We start from the raw sequence: 16,412 nt of genomic DNA on the forward strand, positions 1-16,412 counted from the left end.
TCCTTCTAATCTATTCAGTGAAGTATTTATTCATTCATTTAGTAAAGCTTTATTGAGCATCTATTATATACTATTATATCTATTACATGATTATTGTACACAATCTCCAAAACATCTTTCCAAAGTTTATTAAGTGCATTTTCTTATCCATCACTGAAAACATTTATGAAGCAACTTAGAGCACACAAGCAAATGCCATGCTAAGCAAATGAAAGATATTTAGAAGCTGTCAACTAAGGGATACATTGCATGGCTAACAATAAATTGTAGCTAAAACAGCTACTGCTTTCATCCTACTGTATGTGCAGCAGTTTTGTCTCCAAAGACTTTTGGAAAAAAGGCAGTTTGGAACTGATTCACTGTTCTAGGCACTAGAGGTTAGAGACTAGAGCAGTGCCTGTCCTCACAAAGCTCATATTCTAGAAGGGGAGATAGGCAATAAAAACATAAACAAATAAAAATGTATCTGGAAAATAAGTAATATAGAGAAAAATAAAGCATGAAGTGCAAGAGACCTGAAGGAAGGGATGGATGAGCCACACAGATATCTCGGAAACAAGCTTTCTAGAAGGAGCTCACAGTGCACCAGTACTAAGCCAGAGAGGCTGGGTGGAAACAGAAACATGTAACAGTACGAGAAAAAAAGATGGGGCCGTGGACCAAGGTGGCATAGGAGGGGACTTAAAAGTCTAAACTCCTAAGCTTTTCATTCAGTACTCTTCCCAATGGGATGTCAATTTATATTGCCCAGTATTCTGATTCATGTACTTATGGTACAGCCAAACTGAACCACTCAATGTGCCCCAAACACGCCTTTGCATCTTCTACTAGTAAACCAAATGCTGTTTCCAAAGGCTTGAATAGTCACCAAGTTTGGAATAACATTGCTTTGGAATCAGACTGATTAGGGTTCAAACACCGACTGTGCCCATTACTTTAAGGGGCTAGGTTTCTTAGCCTCTGTTTCCTCATCTGTAAAAGAGGCATGACCATATCCACCTTCTAGGATTGTAATGAAGCTACTAGAAGACCATTCATATAATGCACACTGAAGAGGATAGCTCCTGACAACCACTCACAACCCCTCCACCAGTGAATGAATGGTAGCAATTAACATAATAATAATACTGGTGTATTAGAAAGAACGCATCCCATTTTTTTGTATTAAAAGATCTATGCTTGATTCTCTGAGCCACTAGTTAACTAACTGTGCCATCAGCTTTCTTTCTCTCTTTTGTAAAATAAGGGTAACAACAGTTTCTAACTCATAAAGTTATTGAGGATCAAATATATTTTCCAAAGCACTTCATAAACTAAAAGCACTCTACAAATATTAGTTGTCAAAACAATAATAGATGTCTGCTGGAGGAATGAGTGATTATTATGACACCATCTCCAAAACATCTTTTGAAAGTTTATTAAGTGCATTTTCTTATCCATCACTGAAAATATTTATTAAGCAACTTAGAGCACACAAGCAAATGCCATGCTAAGCAAATGAAAGACATTTAGAAGCTATCAACTGAAGAATACGTTGCACGGCTAATCATAAATTGTAGCTAAAACAGCTACTGCTTTCATCTTACTGTATGTGCGGCAGTCTTGTCTCCAAAGCCTTTTGGGAAAAAAGCAGTTTTGAACTGATTCACATCTGCTTTAGTCTCATCAAAGTTGACAGTGAACTGCTGAAGATACCTTCCATAGCACTGTAAAAGCGCCAGTTTGTATTCCTGAAATAAAAAGAGGACTTGATGAAAGTTTCAAAGTATGACTTTGCTTATCATTATTAAAATTTGGTAATATTCAAATTATTCTTAATAGTATCAATGTTGATTATTACTATAACACTCTTACTAACGCCATTACATCATAACCACCATTATCACTAGCATCTCTAAGCACATACTATGTGAAGACACTGCACTGGGTGCTTCATGTGCTTTATTGCATTAATCCTCCTCCCAACAAGCCTATTGTGAGACGAGACCATCACGACCTCAAGGACGAGAATATCCACCAGGGTGTGGATAATGATGACATAAAAATGCGAATATTCACCAGGGTGTGTGTAGTAATACCTACATATACTCAAAATCCAAAAAATTCATCATCACCATGTCATGGTAATCCACCTACTCAAGAGAGGCAGATGAGTTGCATAACTAGCCTTGCTTCTCTGATACCTCCTAAGTTCCAAAAACGAAAGAAAGAGGGAGAGACGGGAGAGGAAGGGAGGAAGGGAAGGAGAAAAGAAAAGGAGGGAGAAAAGGAGGAAGGAAGGAGAGAGAGAAAGAACGAAGGCAGGAAGGGAGAGGATAGGAAAGGCTCTCTCTCTTCTATCTGTCATCAGTCTCTGAAGCTGCATCAGGACAAATAAAAAAAGCCTGAGCTATTGTTAGTTAGGATTCCTATTAGTCCTAATTCGTGCTTATGTTTCCATTTCAAAATCAGGCCTCATCTCTGCAGCGCACAGGGCACAGGTGACCTGGAGCTTCAGGGCAGGGGAGGTGAGCAGGGCTGCGGATATGAGTCAACGGCACCCTTTCGTCAGCTTCCTCCCCTACAACGTCTCCAGGGAAAGCAACTACTTTCTGTGTCTACTGCCTGTAGGGTTACCCAGGCCCTTGGGAGGCATCCACAGTCAAACTTTTGTTTCTGTTTCTATTGACTTTTTTGTTACTTTCACTAATGGAGTCTAAATCTTTTCCTTTCTAACTTGGTTCATACAATGAATTTAAATCTAGGTTCAAAACAAGACTATTCCAACAAAGTGAACTTTACTGGAATTAAATAAAACTAAAGAGATTCTAGAACCAAGTAACAACTCTAGTTCATTTTCAGGATTCTAAATACCTCTATCAACCCACTTTCTCACCAATGAAAAGTAGATTAAAAATGTTTTCTTTGTTCCTTTAAGTAAATTTTAAAATATCCTATCTGGGCCTTTCTATCTGAAATATTCTGAATCTTTAGCCACTACCCAGCATGAACTTGCTTTATCAACTTCTAACATGCTCTTCCCTCCTCCCTCCACCAATATCCGCTCCACCCACCTGAATATTCCACAAACACCACCCAATGTACTGTGGTATCACCCGCCTCCTATACTGAGAAGTATAAAAACAGAGAGGACACTCTTCTAATACTTGTCAAAACAGTTATTCCACTTCACATGAATATAACTCACAAGGTGGATCTTGTCCGAGAGTTTTTTTGCTTGTTTTCAATAGTTTTTCCTATAGAGAAACTTTTTTTATCTATAGCTTTTCTTTATTTTTTAATTTCTAAGAACTACAGTCCAATTACATGAAGCTAAGCTGATGCTCTAATTTTGGCAGCAGACAACAGATCATCTACATTTGAAATTTCCTCCACAGCTCATCCTCCATTTGGTAAACTTGCCTCTCAAACCTCTTTCCACTAAAAAAAAAAAAAAGAAAGAAAGAAAAGAAAAATAAATTCAAGTCTAGAAAATAGAAATGGAGAAGGAAAACGAATTTGAAAAACTGTAAATCAAGAAAACACTGAAAATGGCCTAAAAACGCTTTGGATAAAAAAAAAAAAACTCTCGGTCCAAGGATTCTAGATGTGTCAAACATTCGTATTTAACTCAGAATAATTTGGGCCTATGTCAGAGCTTAAGGGAAAAACTTACATTATCGTTAACTGAAAACCCAGCTATGGTGTAGTCTTACTAAACCAAATCTACAAGTCCACAGCAATCCAAGACCTGGGCACTGTTACAAACCAGAAATTGGGCACAAGCTCAGTTTGGAATACAATACTAAGTAAGAAACAGGGCACGTTAGGAATGACTGCTCTAATTACATATAGCAAAACATTAAGAAGTAGAAAGTCATTAAAACAGGGTGCTGGGAACCAGACAACAAAGCAGCAAGGCCAGGAACCCATGAAAGTTGTCACTGGGCAAGGTCAGCCATGTGAAAAACAACAGGAAGTGGTGTCTGGTCTCCTTTGTATGAGGTAGGAACATGATGACTCAGCATTTCCTGTTGGGCACCTACCGCACCCTATGTTAACTAGGGGCTGTGTGCCTGCCTGACCCCAGCCAGTTGTCTCTCTGTTTAGGAATCTCTCACCTCTGGAGAATCTCAACTACAAAATTAAAAAATAAACACTCTTTTGGTTACTGAGCCTCGTTAAAATTTATAACATTTCGTTCATAGTTTTCTAAGGAAAAAAATCAAATCATGTAAAATAGGAATGGTATCAAACCAAATAATAATAATTAGCCAAGTAAGTTTCATTTAGGCCCTTTTTACTCCAGAGGCACTTACTTTCATTTCACAAAGGCTATCTCCAACCTTCAGAAGCTTTTCATTGTAATAAGCAGCTGGCAGCCGGGGGGCATATTTGGTCCAGATATTAAACAAAGAGGTGGCGCTGTAAGAATCATAAAATAAAATTACATCTTCAAAGTCAGCAAGAAACCTCAATTAATTAGCAAACAATCCCTAAAAAACTTATTTTGTGCTGTCTTTCCAATGTGCCTTACTGTCAATGGCTAATTATTACTAAATATAGTGAAAATTATTGCTTCCTTTATGCCAAACACTGACCAAAACTATCTTTTTAAGATTTTATTTATTCATTTGAGAGTGAGTGTGAACAGGAGAGCACAAGCAAGGGGACGGGCAGAGGGAGAGGGAAAAGCAGACTCCCCCTGCCATTCCCCTGTGAGCAGGGAGTCCTGCTCAATCCCAGGACCCAGGGACCATGACCTGAGCCGAAGGCAGATATTAACTAAGCCACCCAGGTGTCCCTGATCAAAGCTCTTTATATGCAATTTTTAAAACAAATCTTACTTTTTAGAGTAATTTTAGGTTCACAGAAAAATTGAGCAAAGGGTATGGAGATTCCCCACATACTGCATGCCCCACCCAAATGCACAGCCTCCCCCCCCCCCACCCTTATCAACAATCATCCCCCACCAGAGCGGTTTATTTGTTACAACTCATGAACCTACATTGACACATCATTATCACCCAGTATCTAGTTTAATTTAGGGTTTACTCTTAGTGTTAAATACCAAGTGGGTCTGGAAAAATGTATAATGATGGGAATCCATCATTATGTTATCACAGAGAGTAGTTTCACTGCTCTAAAAATCTTCTGTGTTCTGCCTATGCATCCCACTCTCTCCCTTAACCCCAGGCAACCACTGAGCTTTTTATTATCCCCATAATTTTGCCTTTTTCAAAATGCCATATAGTTAGAATCATACAGCATGTAGCCTTTTCAAACTGGCTCCTTTCACTTAGTAATATGAATTTAACATTCCTCCATGTTTTTTCATGGCTTGATAGCTCCTTTCTTTTTAATGCTGAGTAATATCTCCTTGTCTAGATATATCATATTTTATTTACCCATTCACTTACTGAAGGGTATCTTGTTTGTTTCAAGTTGTGGCAACTGGAGTAAAGACACTATCAACATCCATGTGCAGATTTTTGTATGGACATAAGTTTTCAACTCCTTCAGATAAATACCAAAATGCATGATTGCTGGATTGTATAGTAAGAGTATGCTTAGTTGGGATGCCTGGGTGGCTCAGTCAATTAAGCATCTGCTTTCAGTTCAGGTCATGATCCCAGGGTCTTGGGATGGAGTCCCACATCGCGCTCTCTACTCATCAGGGAGCCTGCTTCTCCCTCTGCCTGCCACTCCCCCTGGTTGTGCACTCGCTCGCACTCTCTCTCTCTGACAGATAAATAAATAAAATCTTTAAAAAACAAATAAAACTCTTAAAAAAAAAAAGAGTATGCCTGTTTTCTTAAGAAACCACCAAACTGTCTTCCCAAGATGGCTGTACCATTTTGTATCCCACCAGCAATGAATGAGGAGTCCCTGTTGTTCCACATCCTCCCTTCATTTGGTGATGTTGGTGCTCTGGATTTTGGCCATTCTAATAGGTGTATAATGGTATCTCATTGTTTTAATTTTCATTTTCCTAATGATATATTTTTGGGGGCCATCTTTTCATATGTTTATTTGCCACTTGTATTATCTTCTTTGATGAGGTTTATGTTAAGGTCTCTGATCCATTTTTAAAATCAAGTTGTTTGTTGTCTTATTGTTGAGTTTTAAGAGTTCTATGTATATTTTGGATAATGGTCCTTTATCAGATATGTCTTTGGCAAATATTTTCTTCCAATCTGACTTGTCTTTTCATTTTCTTGATGGTGTCTTTCACAAAGCAGAAATTTTTAATTTTAATGAAGTCCTGCTTATCAACTCTTTTTTCATGGACTGTGGCTTTGATGTTATATCAAAAAAATCATTATCAAACCCAAAGATATCTAGATTTCTCCTATGTTATCTTTTAGGAATTCCATAGAATTTTACATTTAGGTTTGTGATCCATTTTGAGTTAATTTTTGTGAAGGGCGTAAGGTCTGTGCTGAGATTCATTTCTTGCATGTGGATGTCCAGTTGTCCCAGCACCACTTGTTAAGATTATCTTTGCTCCATTGTATTGTCTTTGCTCCTCATCAAAATCAGTTGATTACATTTATGTGGGTCTATTTCTGGGCTCTCTGTTCTGTCCAAATGATGTATGTGTTCATTCTTTCACTGATACCACTCTGTCTTGATTACTGTATCTTTAGAGGAACTCTTGAAGTCAGTCTTCCAAATTTGTTCTCCTCCAATATTGTATTGGATTGTATTCTGGGTCTTTTGCCACATGCAATTTTGTTTTCATTTCATTTCCACAACAACCTTGAGATAGGTAGTCTCAACATCCCAGGTATATAGTTGATGAAATTGAGGCTTAGTTCATCCATGATCTTAACTAGTATATTACTGTGCCTGCCAGTCTTCTGGAATGTAAACTATCTGAGGGCAAGGATTTTGACTATGTTATTCATTGCCCAACCTCAAGAGTAGTGAATATCTAGTATATATATATATGTACTCAATAATTATTTGTTGAAAGAATGAATGAATACATAAATGACTAGGAAAAAAATTCCTTGTTTTTATTTTATCTTTTTCTTTAAAGGGTCCAGGGATTTCACTATCAAGTCAGTCCTTTAGGGTTCTATTTCTTCCCACCAAGTAAACAAAAATAAAACATACAATAGTCTCAAAATAGTTTCTAGTTAGTTTCAAAGGGTAGCAGATCACTGCTCATTTTGTTCATTCATTCAGCTAATATTTACTCCTTCCCCCTCTCTCAGAAATTATAAATGCCTCTACAAAAAATCCAAATTTCCCTCAACAGTTGTCCAAGCCTATCTCATAAATTTCTATATGTGGACAGGATTATGTATGAATGAGTGTGTCCTCTCAAAATTCTTTTGTTGAATTTGAGTGTGGCTGTATTCACAAAAGGGTACTCTCAGGAAATAATTAAGGTTAAATGAGGTCATAAGGGTGGGGCCCTACTCTGATGGCATTAACGCCCATCTCAGAAAAACTCCAGAAAATTTGCTCTCTTTCTCTCTTTGTACTTGGTCAGAGGAAAAGCTATATGAAGACCCGGTGCTCTTCTACAAGCCAGGAAGAGTGCTTTCACCAGTAACTGACACTGCAAGACCTTGATCTGGGGCTTCTAGTCTCCAGAACTGTGAGAAAATAAATATCTGTTGTTTAAATCATCCAGACTATGGTGTTTTGTTATGGCAACCCAAACTGACTTATTTATAATTACTAATTAGAAACTAATAGCCCAAATTTACTAATACATAGGAATGAAAACTTAGGGACTGAAGATGGCTCTAGTACTTATGATGTATATGTTGGGATATTATCAGAACAGCCTCAACAGAAACATGTCGATTAATACATTCAAATAACTAAATAATATTGAGTTACAAGGGAGGGTTAGGGGACAAGATATTCTTGCCTTCTTTCACTGATTAGTAATATTTTGGGAAATGAAAATATACACATAACCAAGTAGTAAATAACCATGGCCAAAAAAGTTATGGGAAATATAGCCACAGAAATTTTAAAAGGAAAAGGTTTTTTGGTTTAGGTTTTTCTTTTTTTTTTTTTTTTTAACCTTTTCACTTTCATTTGCTGTTTCATGAAATGTCACAGTATTAAAATAAATAGAATGAATCCCAAGAAGTCAGCAAGCCTTGTTAGAATTCTTAAATTATGTAGATGAAAGATTTAATTTTTTCAAACCTTAAAAATTAGATAATGATGACTATGTTTATTACTCATAAAAGAAAAATACCAGCTTTGTTAAATCAATCAAGTTTATATAACAAGCGAATTTTTTTTTTTAAGTGAACTTTAAGTTCAAGTTAAGACTGCTCACTGGGAATGACTTACATAATGATTAAACAAAGAAAATATAATATACACTATATAATGTGCATCATTTAAGAAAATGTTAATACCCTTCGGATTGCTGACTTATTATAGCTGCCACTGGATAGTTAGAATTCTCTAAAAGAGAAAATCTTAACTATATAAACAATATCTAAATCTCATGTGGTTATAACAAAAGCATACCTTAAAAAAAAATCTGTCAAATTCTGAGTTTAATAACATTGCCAGTATGATCAAACTATATTTTAGATCCTGTGAATTTTAATGCTTATGTAAGTTCCCACAGTTATAAAAAAAAATTTGATTTTAAAAAATAACCATCTCTCAAATATGTTATAAAAGCAAATCCTACCTCTTGTATTCTTTTTTTTTTTTAAGATTTTATTTATTTGACAGACAGAGATCACAAGTAGACAGAGAGGCAGGCAGAGAGAGGGGGAGGCAGACTCCCCACGCGGAGCAGAGAGCCTGATGTGGGGCTCGATCCCAGGGCCCCGGGATCATGACCTGAGCCAAAGGCAGAAGCTTTAACCCACTGAGCCACCCAGGTGCCCCCTACCTCTTGTATTCTTAACTGACTTCCATATTGTCATTCTTACTCCATTTGGACAAGATTACATAAATACATACATATAATATTAAATTAGATTAATCCCTTGCCCAAAACTACCCAATGTTTTCCCACTGCATTTGGAATAAAAGCAAACTCTGTAAAAGGCCTCTAAAACCTTCCATAGCCCTACCTATGTCTCTAATCTCACCTCATAGCACTGCACCCACACTCACTAAGCTATGCTTAATGGCCTTCCGTACATTCCTCCAAGTCTCTGGCTCTTTCCTGCCAAGATCGTCCCACATGCTTATTCCCTCTGTTTATCCTCTCTCCTTGCCTGGTATCCTTCTAATCTCAGCTTAATGTCACCTCCCTCACCCTTTGCTTGAAAGTAGCTCCGCGCTGTGTTCTCTTGAAGCCTCTGCTCAAGTGTCACCTACTCGGACCGTATTACTGAAAACTGCAGTCTCCTATCTCCCACTCCATAACCCTGCCTCTCTTTAGTTTTCTCCCTAGCATTTATCACTTTCTAGGTTACCATAAAATGAACTTATTTAATATGTTTATTGCAGACCTCCTCCTCTAGAATATAAGCACCAAGAAGGCAGGGATCCGTGTCTGGTTCACTGCTGGATCTCCAACACCTAGTACAATGCCAGGCACCAGTAAGTGCTCAGTAGCTTCTTCCCTCATTGCACTTGCTGTTTGTATACTGACTTAATGACTCACTGAAAGCTTATAAACTCCATGAGCACAGATTCCCTATCTATTTTTCACGACTATATAACCTATGGCTAATGCAATGCTGGGCACATAGTAGGCATTCAATAAAAGTTGTTGTGCAAATACATAAATATCTAAATTTTGTGAGAGGTTAGATTGCTAAGGTCCATGTCAATCATTAAGGTTTGTGATTCTCTTATAGTCTCTTTAAAGATGAAACAGATACTCTACTAACCAACTGGCCCAGGTCTACTTTCTCATATATAACATAAACAATTATTGAAAATACAAGGATAATAATCCTTGAATTCTTTCAATACCAAATACTAATTGAAAGTTTACTCTAGGGGAGCCTGGGTGGCTCAGTCAGTTAAGTGGTTGCCTTCGGCTCAGATCATGATCTCAGGGTCCTGGAATCCAACCCCAGGTTAGGCTTCCTGTGGGGAGTCTGCTTCTCCATCTCTCTCTGCCTCCTACCCCCTGCTCATGCTATCTCTTTCTCTCTCTCAATACAGAAATAAAAATCTTGAAAGAAAGAAAGAAGTTAGTTCTCTCTATCCTAACCACCAAGCTAGTTGCTAGAGATAGAAAAATGAAAAAGAGGTGCACTATCCAAAGTCAAGCAGGGAGCTTCCATTCTAATGGGGGAAATGGATAATATGCAAGAAAACAAATAAATACAAAATATAAATGGGTGGTTGAACCTGCATTAAATAGGAAAGGCCTCTCTACAGAGGTAAGAACTGAGCTAAGACCTGAATGAAAAGAAGGAGCCAGATATTTGAAAAGCTGAGGATAGAACATTTCAGACAAAGGCAGCAGCAAAGGCCCTGGGATGAAAAAAATAGGATCTGTCTGCCTGGAAAGTCCTGAGAGAGAAGTGAGGGATGGGCTGAGATGGAAGAGGCAGTCAGGGCCAGATGCTCAGACCCTGGAGGACAGAAGGAGTCTTAAATTTATTCTAACAGCGATGGGAAGCGATAGAAAGTCTTGAGATAGGAGAGTGGGTGGTTGATTTATAAAGGTTACCCTGACTGCTAAAGTGAAGCATAGATTTGAGAATCCAGAGGCTGTGGGGAAAGCACAATCTGGTGGTTTGAACTACAAGGCTGGTGGTGGAAACGGGAAGATAAAATGCTATCTAAGGCACAAACGCAGAAGTGTTTTAAATATAAATACACATAGCTTAGTAATGCGCTTTCCTTGGTCAGTTCTTGGTTTTCATTTTACTTGGCTCATCAGCAGGGTTTGCCACTGTTAATCAATCATTCCTTCCTACTTTAAAACGGTTTCTCTACCTGACTTCCAGCACACCACACACTTAACTGTTTTCCTCCTACCTCCTTGGCCACTCCTTCTTAATCAATGCCACTTTATTTCCTCTACTTGTCAATGTTGGCACGCCCAGGAGTTCAGTCCTTAGACTCTCCTTTTCTGCATCCACACACACTCCCTTAGCAATTCCATCAACTGTCATGATTTAAATATCAATAATATGCTGATGAGTTGCAAATGTATATCTCCTTTGACCTCCAGATCCAAATGACCAACTACCTATGAAATAGTTCTGCTTGGATGCTGAATTACATTTCAATCTTAACATATCTAAAACTAAACTCTTGGGATGCCTGGCTGGCTCAGTGAGTGGTGCATGCAACTCTTGATCTTGGGATTCTGGGTTTGAGCCCCACATTGGATGTAGAGATTACTTAAAAATAAAAAATATGTTTTAAAAAAAGAAAACTAAACTCTCGATCTGCCTCTTTCCTACAAGAAACCCGTTCTTCCCACAGTCTCAATCCCATCCCTGGAGCCTCACACTTAACCACTTTCCCTTGTAGCCAGTTCTTCCTACAGAAATCTTCATCAAGGGCACCTGGGTGGTTCGTGGGTTAAGCCTCTGCGTTCGGCTCAGGTCATGACTCCAGGGTCCTGGGATGGAGCCCTGCATCTGGCTCTCTGCTTATCAGGGAGCCTGCTTCCCCTCTCTCTCTGCCTGCCTCTCTGCCTACTTGTGATCTCTGTCAAATAAATAAATAAAATCTTAGAAAAAGAAAAAGAAAATCTTCATCAGTTGCTACTATAGCTCCTTCTCATCTTTCTCAAAGGCCACTTTTCCTGACTTAACCTAACCATGCTCCCAGCCCTGCCATTTTAAATTTCAACACCATACTATATCTTCCATCCCCACACTCTGCTCTAATATTCTCCCTAGCATTTCTTTTCCTGTAAAATGATTTCTCTACTTGTTTAGTAGCTGTCTATAGCAACCAAAAACATACGCTCCATGAAGGTACAAATTGTTCGATCTTTCATTAATTTTGTATTTTCCTAGTTCCTAGAATGGTACCTGATATATAGTGGGTATTCAATAAATAGTTAAATGCATTAATGAATAACAAATGTAAGTTAAAACTATTTCTTCATATTAAACGTATGAATGAGAAGTAAAAGTTGAAATTATTCACTATGCTGGTATTCTTTGACATTTGTCTACATTTTTAACTATTTGTTCTGCGAGGTATTTTGACTGCGAAAGAAAGATGATAACATCATCAGGAAAGAACCTTAAGAACAGGTAGTTTGTCACTCTGTAGTAACATAGGGATAGAACTCCCAAAAAGGCAAACATATATGCAAAATGAATACAAAATCAGTTTAAAAAAAAAAACACTGTGACCCTAACAACAATATAAAAAGGAATTAAAGTATAAAAGGGAATTAAAGTGCTCATGTTCACGGCATCAAGAACTAACTTTTTCAAGAATCTAATCTACCTTAAAGTTATCTCTTTTTCCTCGTACAAAATTCCACCCACAACATGGAAACTTGCGAAACCCCTGAGTGAGTCAAAATTTTATTGGCATGGGGTAGCGTCGCGACTGGGGAACACTCAGAAGGAATGGTGAGTTATGAAACACTTCTGTGTCTTTCTTTTGACCCGAGCAGGAAGCCAAGGTGTACCATTTACCGGGAATTAAGGATTCTAAGAGCGACGAGTCTCCACTTCTAAAACTTGTTTTTATCTCCAGGTCCGCAACGCTGACCCAGCTCTGGCATCACCGTGGGCATCCTCGAGGGCATCTCCTCAGGCCCCAAGAGTTGCCCTTCTCTGGCCGGCGCCCTCCCCAGCACCATGCCTCTGCTTACCAAAGCCGGTGGAACTCATGCTTCTGTTCCTCCGTGATCGCTAACGCCTTCTTTCTCTTCATAAAGCCGAGTAATTCCCGGATTTCCCTCTCGCAGGAGGCCAGGAGCGGGTTTTTAGCGTCCAGCGGCCCATAAAACACGGCAAGGGGCAAAGAGTTCTCGAGGCAGGCGGAGCGCGCCACTGGGCTCGGGGAGCTGTCCTTCGACTCCAGGGGCGACTTCGAGAGTGCGTTCGAGGTGGGGGGCGGGGTCGGCGGCGGCCCCGTTGGGGACAAGGATGTGGGAGACAGGGTGAGGGGAGAGGTCGAGGAGCTGTCTAGCGCCGCCATATTGAAGAGACCCTGACCAGCTTTAAGTGTGTGGACACGCGGTTGCCTGGCGACCGTCTCGGGGCAACCAGGCTTCCAGCGCGCTTTCGGGGAAACACAGCGGCCCCTGGAGGGCAAAGGGGGAAAGAACCGGGTCCCGAAAGAAACCACGCTCCGGGGGCTTGTTTGCCCTCTTCACCGGCACTGCTGTTTGAGAGAAGAGAGAGGTTTTGTACAAAAAGCCGGCGAATATAAAAGCAAAAACTTACGATTACAAATTGAGACTATATTCGTTTTCCATTTCGGCTACTTAATAATGATCATTAATATGTGTATGTGTCAGGCATTGTTCTAAGCATTTGAAACAATCTCATTTAATCATAACACCTTTACCACGTAGGGTAATATGAGTATCTCCATTTCACAGTTTAAGAAACCAAACTTTACTGACCAAGGTCAGAATAAACTGTAGTGGGGCGCCTGGGTGGCTCAGTGGGTTAAGCCTCTGCCTTCAGCTCAGGTTATGATCTCAGGGTCCTGGGATTGAGCCCCGCATGGGCTCTCTGCTCAGCGAGGAGCCTGCTTCCTCCTCTCTCTCTGCCTGCCTCTCTGCCTACTTGTGGTCTCTCTGTGTCAAACAAATAAATAAATAATCTTAAAAAAAAAAAAAAAGAAAAAGAATAAACTGTAGTATCAGGAACCAGATCCCAGCCTTCTGACTCCAAAGCCTGTGCTCAAAATGAGTAAGTTTAAAAAAAAACACAAAAAAAAACAAAAAACAAAAAACAACAACTTACCAAATCAAATCAAAATTAAATCTGACAACCAGTTTAAGAATCAACTACACTGGGCGGGGAAGGGCGCAGGGGGCCCCTGGATGGATCAGTCAGTTAAGCCTCTGCCTTAGGCTCTGGTCATCACCCCAGGGTCCTAGGATGGAGCTCCACATGGGGCTACCAGCTCAGCAGGGAGCCTGCTTCTCCCTCTCCCTCTGCAGCTCCTGGGGCTTGTGCTCTCCCGCGCTCTCTCTCTCTCTCAAATAAATAAATACTATAAAATAGAAAAGAATTAAATACATGCAAATGATCCATTCTCTTCCCTCTATTTGTACCTTGAGGTCTGTAACTATGGAAATGATGGCTGTGCCTAACAATTAGGGTTACATTATAGTTCTTCACTGGTATTTCATCCTTATTCTAATTATCACTATATTCTAAATTAATAAGCATTTCCCTCAACATTAACTGGCAGACATTAATGCATACTGGTGGCCTGAAGTGTTAACTCTCAAAATACATTTGCATTTTAAACAGAGATTTTAGGAAACTTGCTTCTGATAGGGGAACTATAGGCCTTAAGGAAAATATGTGGGGACAAGGGAAGTTCTTTTTTCCCTGCATATTATGGGCAACGGTAAGTTTATTTATTTACTTACTTAAGGTATAAGTTTCTAACTTTATAAAATATGCAATGCCAAAAATTATCTAAGAGAAAAAAACAGAAGTATTTGATGTCTTAGAAAAATAGGTCTCGAACGCTGAAAAGTGTTGCTGGTTCTGTCACACATAAGAATAAATAACGATAATGGCCCTAACACCCTGTGAGCTCAATTTCCCACTTAAGATTAAGAAGCTTATTGGACCACAGCCTGATTTCTTTCAGGTCTGACCTAATTTCTTGCAGGCTCTGTGGGCCTGTGCTAATTTACGAGGCTGGCCTAATATGCCATGTGTACTGTACTCTAATATTCTTTGAAGGAAAATGATGATGATTTTGCTCTTCAAGACAGGTAATTAGGACCCAGAACCTTTGGCAGGCAGTGAGGTGTCACCTCACTCTAGGAGTTCAATTCTCCACTCAGGATATACAAATCATTCTTTGATTAAGATTTTATCTTGTCTCTAAATGAGCAGTAAAAATGTTAAGACCTTGAAGAATTTCAGCCTAAAGAGGTAATTCATTCTAGGGATATTCACAAAAAGTATTAATAGATCTTTTATTTTTTAAAAAATCAGCTTGGTAAATTCTTCCTCTTCTCTTCTCCTTGTTCTCATATAAGAGATTTGTCTATTTTAGATCAAAAGCTGATGTAATTTGCCTCTGAGTACTACCTATTACACTGATGAAAAAGAAACTGCAGGATAAAATTAAATTAAAGTGGTCAGAGAGGAGGAAGGAAAAGAAAAATAAAACAGATGAAATGGGGTTCCCCCCCCACCCCGGTCTGTCTGCTCTACAAACAATTTTACTAAGAGTGCAGGCACTTACATTTCAATGTCACTGGTAAAAGAAAATGTGACTTATTAAATTCACATGCTTGAATTATGTATCTTAGTCATAGCATTGCATCTTAGTCATTTTCCTCCTTGCAAATACAAAGTTGACAATGCTTCAGTTGCAGTAGTTTTTAAAGGCTTGCCTGAATATTTAAATGGCTGCTGTATTCTGAATCATCATCTGCTAAGATGGAAGTTTCCATTTTGTTCAGTTTAAATCATATTTGAAACATTTTTTTAACATTTTCGAGGTGTTATCTTTCTTGTAATGAGATGCAGCTATTAGAATATCTTTTCTACTCCCTTGTCACTTCACTTTATTCTTGCCACTGAACGAATGCCACTGAAAGAATGGAACTCTGCAACTATTGTGTCTGGCAGGGCTAAATAATGTAAATAGCTTCCTTATAAATAATGTAAATTGCTGTTTCCTTATAATTAGTGTCTCTGCAGGCTGCATGGATCCCTTTCTGCTCATTCAAAAGTCTTTATAATCTAAAATTGCTGTTACAGAAGGAATAAATAAGGTTAGGACTCTCTCTATTCCTAATTTAGTTGTTAATCATTTGGATTGTCCCAAATATGTACCTATATATGGTCTTTAAAAAAAAAAAAAAAAGCACAAAGATCTCCTTTTCACCACACCACCCACTATTTAAACTTTTTTTTTTTTAAACTTCTCCATCCGCATAACAAATAACATGGAGGACATAGGGAGATGGAGAGGAGAGGGAGTTGAGGGAAACTGGAAGGGGAGATGAACCATGAGAGACTATGGACTCTGAAAAACAACCTGAGGGTTTTGAAGGGGCGGGGGCGTGGGAGGTTGAGGAACAAGGTGGTGGGTAATAGGGAGGGCAGTACTGCATGGAGCACTGGGTGTGATGCCAAAACAATGAACACTGTTATGCTGTAAATAAACAAATAAAAAATAAAAAAAAGGAAAAATAAATAAATAAATAAATAAAAGGAAGTAAGAAACTTAAAAAAAAAAAAAAAAGCTACCTGACAGGTTTCCTCAGGGAAAAAAAAAATACAGTTCCATGATCAAATATGTTTTGAAAAATTATGGATTAAAAAGGTTAAATGGATTTG

The 16,412-nt window shown here is 38.7% G+C and overlaps 1 protein-coding gene across 1 annotated transcript in view; it reads right to left on the reverse strand.

Annotated features, from left to right (window-relative positions):
• Positions 1–13,062, reverse strand: part of CFAP54 (cilia and flagella associated protein 54) — a 309,373-nt gene extending 296,311 nt beyond the window's left edge. Inside the window, exons 1-3 of the mRNA XM_046012575.1 lie at positions 12,734–13,062; positions 4,299–4,404; positions 1,587–1,730 (exon numbers count right to left, since the gene is read on the reverse strand). Coding sequence (XP_045868531.1) covers positions 1,587–1,730; positions 4,299–4,404; positions 12,734–13,062 — 579 coding nt within the window. The remainder of the gene's footprint in view (positions 1–1,586; positions 1,731–4,298; positions 4,405–12,733) is intronic.
• Positions 13,063–16,412: the final 3,350 nt, after the last annotated feature.

The sequence above is a fragment of the Meles meles genome, chromosome 7, assembly GCF_922984935.1.
Source record: "Meles meles chromosome 7, mMelMel3.1 paternal haplotype, whole genome shotgun sequence".
Classification (NCBI taxonomy): Eukaryota; Metazoa; Chordata; class Mammalia; order Carnivora; family Mustelidae; genus Meles; species Meles meles.